This window comes from Arvicanthis niloticus, chromosome 16, assembly GCF_011762505.2.
Source record: "Arvicanthis niloticus isolate mArvNil1 chromosome 16, mArvNil1.pat.X, whole genome shotgun sequence".
NCBI classification, from domain to species: Eukaryota; Metazoa; Chordata; class Mammalia; order Rodentia; family Muridae; genus Arvicanthis; species Arvicanthis niloticus.
The window spans coordinates 27,004,270-27,014,643 of record NC_047673.1 but is presented as its reverse complement, the minus strand read 5'-3'; the positions used below and the strand labels follow the sequence as shown (position 1 = coordinate 27,014,643).

The following is a 10,374-nucleotide window of genomic DNA, read 5'->3' as shown; positions in this document are numbered from 1 at the left end:
TGGAGATGGGTTTTCTCTGGTACAGCTGAGCTTCTGCACAACTTAATGACGCTTGTCCTACCTTTTAGCCAGAAAGACCTTGCACAGCCTAATCAGGAAGGGAGGCTCCCCTGGCATTTGTTCTTTGGGTCAAGTTGATCTTTACTTAGAAGATTTTATACCTCGTTGAAGAGCATGGAACATTTTATGCCTTGCCCACAGTAATAAGCCTAGGGCTTCTCATTAGTGGCTTGTGCAAGCTTGTTCTGTGAGACAAAATGCAAATGGCTAGAAAAGATCTCAAACAAGGAAACTCTTCCAAAGGATATTCGGCATATTACAATGTAGACTCATGTGAGTGAATTCAGGTACCATGCTAAGCCATGCATAGGTATTGTGCAAGACAAAGTGATTTGCCCAAGGTTGCTCCTACCAAGTTTTAGGTCACACTACCATTGTGAACACTACCATTGTGACCCCATGTGCATCACAAATTCAATGCCTTTGATTCCCCAAGAAGCACTATAACCTGACAAGATGAGCAGACACATTAGCAGGCCAAGCACTTGTGTGGTCCTTATTGGGCAAGAGCTAGTTAGGATTAATCCTGGTGTAGCCTATATTCTATGTTGATGATGACAGTAACCACTGATGTTATTTTAAATAGCATGAGTCATATCATGTGTCTGAGACTCTATATCTACAAAGTACCTGTTCCATCAGTTTCAAAATTGATTGACATTGTCATAAAGGAAATGGTTTTTATATACAATTGCCAACCCAGAGGTGAAATTTATCCAGGCCAGTAATGCTAGATTAAATATTTGAACATTTGCCATTATACAGAAACTTGGCTTTTAACTGGAATGGCAAGAAGATCCCTCACGTTGTTAAACTAGAAAACTGGTTTAGAGGACTAACTACCTCAAAGTCAGTGTCAGAGCTAAGATTTAAATCTAGAACTCCCGACTGGCACTGGGTCACGTGACATGGGCTGACGCACTCTTGGAACTGAGTCATAGCCTAAGCGACATGGAAATCAAACTGGATTCTCACCATATCTAAGAATCTACAGGTTTCTGAACTCCACTTCGGGATCTTAAAACCAGACAACCGTCTCTAATTTAAGAAGAAATCACTTGAAGAAGTCATCAGGATTTACCACAAACTGTTAGGAAAGTTAAGACAGCATACAACGAACTGGACAAGCAGCATTTATTTAAATGTTTTAGCTCTTTTTTTTTTTAATGAGGTCATTCAGTTTGTAAGGAGGTTACGGATTCCTGTGGGAAGAGAGTTGGAGTTAGAGACAATACGCTGCCTTTGTACAAAACAAGAAAGTAAGTTGGTGGAACTTTAAGGTGTTAGTAGAGATCATGGGGGTGGGGTACCCATGTTTTTTGGGGGGGCAATTCTAATCCTAAAGCAACCCACCCCACTCCCAATACCATTTGCCCCGTGTATACTCTACTGAAATGTCTAGGTCGCTATTTCATGCATATTTTATTTTAAGTCTCCAAATTGGAGCTGAAGACCAAAGACTGTGTAAGCAGAAATTAGTATAAATTACAGCCACATCCACCCAGCTTGGACTTTTCACAGTCACCTTTTTAAAGCATGTCTCACCAGCCCTTTCCCTCAGGTAAACGGCCCCCGGCTCCCTCCGCATACCTGGTCATCATAGACTCCATTGACAAAAGTCTCACTCTTCATTAGATTTTCTTCTTCTTGGTTATTTCCTTTATCATAGTCCAAATTTCTTGATGATGTTCTACAATCAGGGAAAACAACGTGAATAGAACAGTTTGTATAGAAACAAGGATTAAAATATTATTACAGTAGGGGCAGAGCTGTCTCTGCTCTTAAGAGCATCCGTTTCCTCCTATTCTTGCAGAGAACCTAAATTCAGTTTCTAGTACCCATGTGGAGGCTCAAAATTGTCTGGAACTCCAGTTCCATGGTCCAACGGCCTCTTCTGGCCTTTGAAGGCACGGTGCATACATAGCAGACATGCATAATGCATACATCTAGTCAAACACTCATGCACTCAATATAAAAATAAATAAATCTAATACATATACACACATATAATTACTTATCCACTGTCATGGTTAATTACATAGAAACTGTGATTCATTTTAATCCCCTCTTAAATACAGCAAATGATCTAAAATAGATGATAGTTGAGTCAATTATATTTGTTACTAGGAAAATATAGTATTGTTTCTCTCCTGAAGGAAACCCAGTGACTAGTCAATGAGAAACAACTTCAAGGGCAGTTAAGATGCAGCGGACCACAAGTGAAGTTGGGAAGCAGGTAAACATGGCAGAAGGACCAAGAGTAAACCAGCTACGCATTAACCAGCCTTTGCTTGACATGGTCACACTCCTGCCTTTTCTTCAGTCTGTGAATGGATGACAGATCAGCAAGGCAGTTCCTAGAGCATCAGGCCCCTTTATAGTTCTTCACCTGTCAGCCGCCTGATGCTCCTTCTCAGTATGTCTATCACCGCCTTCGAACACGCCTTCCCACTCTCTGTCTTGTAATGGCGGGAGTACCAATTAGCTGTTGTTTGTTTCTTTAATGGCCTTCTTGCCCTTGGATAAAACTTAGTATAGCTTCTTTGCATTATTCCTGAACTTCACCTCTGTGAAGTTCACAACTTAGCCCACACTGATGTCCCCAAATTAATGAAATATAGATGGTGATGGTAGGGTCTCCAAGGAGGCGATTAAGTTACATGAGTCCAAAACAAGAACCCCGAGACAACAGGCCTGGCTCCCTCAGGAGAGGGCATGCAGACACAAAAGAGCAGGAAGACACTGTGAAGGGGAAAGGAAGATGTCCATCATCTACCATCCAAGGAGAGGAACGTCAAAACAGACCAAACTGCTAAGACTTCTTGAGAGCATGCATTCATGTTGTCTGTGACAACCAGCCTGGCATCATGGCAAATTACTAACCTCCTAACAGACATTCCTGCAGCCCCAGGTGCTGACCTATCATGTCATAGATGGGGAATCTCCTCACTTTTCTTCCTGCAGCTTCAACACTGACTGGGCTTAAAGCAGAGTTTACCCTTACAATATAAATGTCTCACCCCCCACACTGTGTCACACACCTCGGGTCTCAAGGAGATCAACCCGATTGCTACTTTTCCCCGTCATTTAACAAGTGCCTCATCTAAATCTTTCCTCAGAAAATGAATTCATAGAATGGGCTTAAACCTTCAACCTTGCTCATCTTCTCTTAGAAGCTGCCATTGAAACATAATCCTCACATGAAGACACTCATATCACTCACCTCTTGAATTTACGTTCTCTTCTGGAATGTAGAAACAGCCCCAAAACTGCCAGAGCAGCTGATAAAGCAACGAGTCCGCCCAGGGCTATGTAGGCAGTGACAGGGCCACGGCCTGCTTCTTGACAGAACTCTCCGCCATATCCCATCAGGCAGCGGCATTTTCTTAGCTTTCCTTCCATTACGCAGACCCCTCTCCCGTTGCAAAAGTCTTGGCTACAGGGTGTCTGTGTTACCATCTGTAAATCCCTGGACTGAACAGTTTCCGCCCTTCCCTTGGTTTCTGGGACCTTGCTCCCTGATGAAGTCATTTGACTGGTTAGTGTTTTTCTGACAGGATGCCTCCTTTCTTCTTGTCCTAGATATACATCTGTGTTAGACTCAGCACCCTGGAAAAGTTCAAAAGCTTCTGGTATCAACCTTTTCTGTGCTTCTGGCTTCTTAAGTGTTGATGTTGAATGGATTTTACCTGGATTTAAACCTACAAAGACCAAGACAGATGGAATTGTTGGCCCAACCTCCTTCCCCTATGCTGTGGTTACTCATTCTATCTAAGCTGGTGCTATCCAGACATGTTCAAACAACTGTCCAGTTTCTAACACTTCACTCTCATGCTCCCTGTCCTAAAACTAAAGGCATATTAGCTTTCCAGAGAAATGCATAATAATGTATATGCCCAAAAGTAGAGATTCCATGTTGTCCAGTAACAAAACCCAGTGATAACATGGCAGTGAGATATAGGATAAATATTTAAAGAGTAGTATCGAGTTGGGTGCTTCCAAAAGCCATGCATACTGAGACACAATGGGTGCTGTGTAGAAGAAGGTACTCACAGTCCACTTCATCAGAACCATCCAAACAGTCGATGTGACCATCGCAAATCTGCTCCTTGGAAATGCACCTCTGACCATCCTTACAGCATTGTGACGTTGGAGAGCACTGGACAGCTTCCACACAGGTATGGCCATCAACCAAGCAGTACCCATGGGGACACCGGCAAGTCTTGCCCTCGGGGTTTGGTAAACAGATATGACTGCATCCTCCGTTGTCTTTTGAGCAGCTGTTGTTACCTGAACATCACCCCCGTTCCCAAGCCAAAATATATTAAGTGAGATTAGGCTCCGGGGGAAGTTTTCTACACGCTTTCTGCAAATACATTAACCGCATATGACACAGCTGTTTCCAACAAATTAGATAGCTCTTCAATTCGATTCCTTTTATAGTTAATCGGACTCTGAGTAATGGATAGTTCTTCATAGCTCAGTGTGACTTTAAACATATAACAAGCACCCACTGCAAAAAATAATTGAGGGGATCTCCTAACCATTCAAGACGACATTGTGGGCATGCTTCACTCAAATGACAGAACCACAAAGTCCTTGGACATAAAACTACTGTTAGTTGAAACCATGGAAACAGCGAGGTTTGTTATCCCTTTTATAATCTGAATAAGACAGCTGTTTCTCATTTAAAATCATTCTTCAAGGCTAATCTTAAACTTGTGATGAGGTCTTACCTCTTGAGACATTCTAGGTGCTGGACCACAGAGCTGGGTGTGACCCAAACTTACACAAAGGTTAAAAGCTGCCTCCTGCAGTTCTAAGAACTAAGTAAGTTCTTAGAGAAACCTGTGTAACCCATCTATCACTTGGCCGAAGTCTGAAAATTATGTACCCACGAAGCCAAGACTCTGGCAGTCTCCACATGACTAGTACACTTTCATAGAGGTCTGACTTTCACAGAAAACAAAGTGCAGCATTCTCTTAAGACCTGTCACATCTTATTGATTGTCCCCAAGTTGATGGTTTGAGGCTCAATCAACATCAAAAGGGGATACAATAGAAGAATAGAACAGGCTAGCTCCACTTCAAAGTTCAAGTGTGTGTGTGTGTGTGTGTGTGTGTGTGTGTGTGTGTGTTGCTAAAGATTCGACCTGAAGTCCCTTGTGTCATAGGCAAGAGCTATACCTCAAAGCTGTCCCTTCCTACCCATTTTGCTTTACAGACAGGATCTCATTAAGTAACAGGCCTGCATCAACCACCAGGTGTCTCTCAAGTCTCAAGTCAGTGTTTTGCTTATGACAATGCTAGTACTGTTTAGTCTACATGAGCAGAGTGATGTATTCTGGTTTCAGATTTTTGTTTTATGTGAACATGTGCACCTTAGTGTCTGTATATGCGTCTTGTACTTTTCCTTTGACTCTTTTTTTTCCTGTTTGTTTATTTTGTCCTATTATTTTTTTTTGTTTTTATTTTTATTACTATTTTTTAGATGCCTGCTTGTATTCTAATGGGGAGGGTGAATTTGGGAGGGATAGGGAAATGGGGAGTATCTAGGAAAAGTTGGAGGAGAAAAACCAGTAATCAGAATGTACTGTATGAAAAAAAAAATCCATGTTCAATAACAAAAAGAAAGACGCAAGTGAGAGGAGAGGCTTGCTCAGTGGTAACATTCAGGCCCCTTTGTTCACAGGAGCTGGGTTAGATCACAAACACAATCAGGCACAAAACAATAATGGCCAAAAAAGAAAAAGAAACACACCACCAACTGCTGGAAGCCAAACAGTCTGGAAGGTATATAAAGAAAAAAATAATTAAAATTTAAAAGAACAAAACTGAAAATAGAACTCAGATTCTATAGTGGAGATCTTTAGTGTCCCTCAAAGGTCCCTGTGGTTCAGACTGACTCTGGCACAACACTATTGAAAGGCACTTGGTGGGAGGTATTTAGAGATGGGAGGCACATCCCTGAAGAGGACTCCAGTCTCTTCCTCTTTTGCTTTGCAGACAGGAAGCACAGATTTTTTTCTCTGCCACATGCTCCTGTAATAATGTGTTGCCTTGTCATAGACCCCAGAGCAAGGGGGCACATTCACAGACTAAAACCTGCCAAAACAGTGAGCCAGAAGAAACCTCCCCTCTGCAGAAGCCAGCTGTCTCTGGTGTGTGTTATAGTCATAGAAAGCTAACATCATGTCTACCAATTCTCAGCCCGGTGGATTTACCACAGCCACGTTTGGTGTGCTATTAATAAGGCAATGGTATCAGTGGTGTGCCTGACCCAGTCTGTAAGGAACTGCCTATAGACAAGAGCTTTGTGCAGACCAGTAAGAACTTTAGACAGGGATATTTTAACATAGTGAGAAACACAAAGACATTCTAAGAAGTTGGTAGGGTGGAGTGTCCCCTCCATGAGAACTCACTAGATTGCTATGTCATCTCTGTCACTGGACATGTACTTACCCTGTTGACTAAGGACACTATACACTTTTAAGTCTACAATCTTCTGGTCCACTTGGAACCACTGGTTTTCTGAGACTTGTGCTTTGTTATACCAAACTCTGGTGATCTGGGCTGAAACAAAAGCCAGTGAGTAACTGTTAACAGAAATAAAATCCATGGCAGGACCATTTCCTAGACAAAGGATTGCATTCAGTACGAACACTTTAACTCATTCATGTGATCTAATGAAGCAAAAAGATTTTTTTTTCAGAAGAGGTGCATATTTTCCTGAGTTTTATTGTGAGAAAGAAGTTCTGAGAGAACTTTTTAAAATGACAAACTTTCAACCATAACAAAGTCACATGATAGCTGTGTATGGTGACACACAATTATTAATCCCAGTACTAGGAAAGCTAAAGATGGGAAGATTGGGAATTTGGGGCTAGCCTGGGCTACAGAGTGAGAAACAAACAAACAAACAAACAAACACACAAAATAAAGGAAGTCAAATTTACATGTCAACAAATTATATCTAGAGCAGTAATAGATGTTGGACTAGATAATTAGAACATGGGATACTTAAATACCATTCATGTGGTTAGTGAAGAATATCTCAAAATCTATTAGAACATATCTCTGGAAACGGCTCATTTGTGAACTGAGAGGAATCTTAAAGTGGGTGGAAACGGACTGGTCACATACCTCCGATCCTCTGGGGTAGTACTGACAACTTGCTTTGCTGTGGCTGATAGACATTTGGAAATTTAAGGAGACAGGTTTGTTTTAATTTTTCCAGTTTCCTTAAATCTAGATACTCAGTAGGAGTTTATTCACGGGACTCTAGCACAGATACGGTAATGCACGAACACTGTGACTTTGGACAATGAATAGCCTAGAAATACCACATTAGAGTCGGGAATAAAACTAATTGTGTGCCAGGAAAGCAGATGCAGGAGTGCAATGGGGAAGGGGGGATCAGTAGATAGGGAGTGGGGCTCTAGGAAAGGCTATAGGGGTTTGACTAGGAATAAACCGTCACAATAAACATGTAAAAATATGCCACAGTGAAACCCATTTCTTTGTACATGAGCGTGCAAAGTAGAAGTACATACAAAAGAACATACAAATTAGAAAAGGTAATTTGAAAAGGAAAATAGAAAGAATGTTGTATCTCCACCTAGTACCTCATGTTCACTTTGTCAACTAGAGACATGTATTGTTATTTCTTGATGAGGTGGAACGACTAGTGACTGAGGGTGCACGTGCCACCTAGTTCCCAACTCCTGGCCCTGTTCCCTCTGCAGTAGGGTTGCCTAAAGGTACGTGTGTTGAAGACTTGCTGTTCAGCTTGGGGACAAAGCAAAGGAAAGTAGAAGTTTAGGTCCCTGGCCTTTCTCTCTCTTTCTCTTCTTTTGCCTCCATGGGGGAGCTGGATTCTCCACCATATGGATTCACCATGATACACTTCCTCACCAAAGATTCAAATGCAATTGGAACAAGTGAACTGAAACCCATGGACCTGAGTCCAAATCAGGCTTTCCTTATTATAAGTTGGTAAGTTGGTTGCCACAGGTGTTTTGTCACAGTGACAGATTGATGATGTGTCAATAAGGAGCAGCCTATGAAATACAGCAATTTCAGGACCTGAGCTTATCATATAGAGCAGTGGTTCTCATGGCCTTTTGAAGGTCACATGTCAGATATTCTGCATATCAAATGTTACATTGTCATATCATCATATTACATAATTTATCACAGTGGCAAAAATATAGTTATGAAGTAGCAACAAAAATAATTTCATGGTTGAGGGTCACCATAATGTGAGGAACTGTATTAAAGGGTCGCAGCATTAGGAAGGTTGAGGACCACTGATGCAAAGAATAACCAAATAAGTGAAAGGCCCTCTAGGTTTCAGATGCACAGTTCCACATCCTCTGTAGTTTAGGGAGGTTGGTCATTCTTCTAAAAGAAGATGGAGACCTACCATCATCAACCGTTGTCCACAACATCATGTCTTGACCACATGCAAAGAGGTGAAGACCCTTAAGTCCTTGGTAGTCCACTCTGTATCTTGAGCCATCTAGTTGAATACTTTGTATAAGTCCCTGCCCTGGGAAGAGATGGTCAGTTAATTTTATTGAATCTTAATAGCTATACTACATCCTGAAGCTTGTCATGTCTTGTCTCAGCTTCAGGATGACACTGTTTGCCATTCAGAACCGGAAATTGATTCTCCGTCATTCACCTCTCCATACCAGTGAGTCACAACAATTTGTTTATACATACATATATACATACATACGTACATACATACATGCACATACATATATAGTATATATGATGTGATGCATGTGTGTATGTGCATGATGAGCAAGTATGTAATCATGTGTTTACATGTGAGTGTGATGCATGTGTGTATGTGCATGATGAGCAAGTATGTAATCATGTGTTTACATGTGAGTGCGGGCATGCTTGTGTCGTGCTTATGTTTTAAGGTCAGCGAACAAAGTGAAACATCTGCCTTTACTTTCCATCTTGTTTGAGGCAGAGGCTCTTCAGTGTTTACCTCCTCATAGACCAGGCTAGCTGGCCCATGAGCTCCTACCTACAGTGTCACTATAGAAAAACTGGGATGTGCTGCTATGCCCACATTTACATGGGTTCTTGGGATCTAAACTTAGGTCTCCATGCTTGCAAGGCAGGTGCTTCCCCCACTGACCCATTCTTTCAGTGCTATCATTCATATATTTTGCATTTCCAGTCTTATCTTTATAAAGGGGCAGCTGCATGACTCTGTAGGCTGTGGTGTGCTACTTAGGGATACATCTATTTGTCTCTACTGGGTTGGCAGATCCAGGAGATCTGAAAGTTCTTTGAAGTTATAGCTGAAGCTCATTGACCAGAACTTTATTATTCAGTGCAGGGTCTGTGAGGTTCATATTTAGGGTGCAGATATTAATTGCTTACCAGTATCAGCCCAGTATACTCGATTCCCCGAATCCGAAAAGGCCAGGCCCACAGGCACCTGGGATTTCAGCCATAGCACTTTTCTCTGGCTGCCATCCATGGAGGCGCACTCAATGCTGCAGCCGTGTCTCCCATCATCCTGTGAACCCAGGTCTGCCAAGCACATGGCTGCAGTAGGTGGGTGGAGGACAATAGATGTTGGGCGGTAGAGGTTTTCACTGAGCAAAACAATGGGATACTGGCCATTTGAGAAAGCAACATTGATATAGGGATTTTCAGTGTCAATCCAGTATATGTTTCCACTCATCCAGTCCAAGGCAAAGTCAATCACCGTCCCCTTCACAGATATGACCCTCCGCCACGAGAGTATCCCTGGTTCTTTTAGCTTCAGTAGCCTGATGTCACTGGTGTTGAGCTCTGACAGATAGAGGGCCTTTTCCTGGACAAGATAATCCACTGATGCCAGTTGTTTGACACTGGTAAAGGGAAGTGTCCTGTGTTCTGGCACAGTTGTTTGTTGTGGCGTAGTCTTAAGATTTTTCAGATAGATCTATGGGGAGAAATTAGGTGGATGACGCTGATCAGGTCAACTTGAATCTTTTAATCTCAATATGATATTGGTGCTAGGATCCCTAAATCAATATTTTCAGACACTATATTCTGGAAGTAGTTGATTTGTTCTTTTCTGATGCCTCTAGCACTGAGAATTCCTGAAATCCATGTGTCTTAGTCAGGGTTACTATTGCTGTGGTGAAACACCATGACCAAAGCAACTTGGAGAGGAAAGGGTTTATTTGGCTTATGTTCTTATATCACAGTTCATCATCAAAAGCAGGAGCCTGGAGGCAGGAGCTGATGCAGAGATCATAGGTGAGTACTACTTACTGGCTTGCTCAATCTGTTTTC

At 42.0% G+C, this 10,374-nt stretch overlaps 1 protein-coding gene across 2 annotated transcripts in view; it reads right to left on the bottom strand.

The window, feature by feature from the left end:
- Positions 1-1,184: 1,184 nt before the first annotated feature.
- LOC117721952 (low-density lipoprotein receptor-related protein 2-like) overlaps positions 1,185-10,374 on the bottom strand; it is a 53,320-nt gene continuing 44,130 nt past the window's right edge. The window contains exons 27-33 of one of the 2 annotated variants that reach the window (XM_034520840.2): positions 9,469-10,018; positions 8,486-8,611; positions 6,523-6,633; positions 4,114-4,350; positions 3,284-3,761; positions 1,651-1,750; positions 1,185-1,262 (exon numbers count right to left, since the gene is read on the bottom strand). In XM_034520840.2, coding sequence (XP_034376731.1) covers positions 1,233-1,262; positions 1,651-1,750; positions 3,284-3,761; positions 4,114-4,350; positions 6,523-6,633; positions 8,486-8,611; positions 9,469-10,018 — 1,632 coding nt within the window. In that variant the 3' untranslated portion in view covers positions 1,185-1,232. The other variant, XM_076914030.1, reaches the window with a different exon arrangement.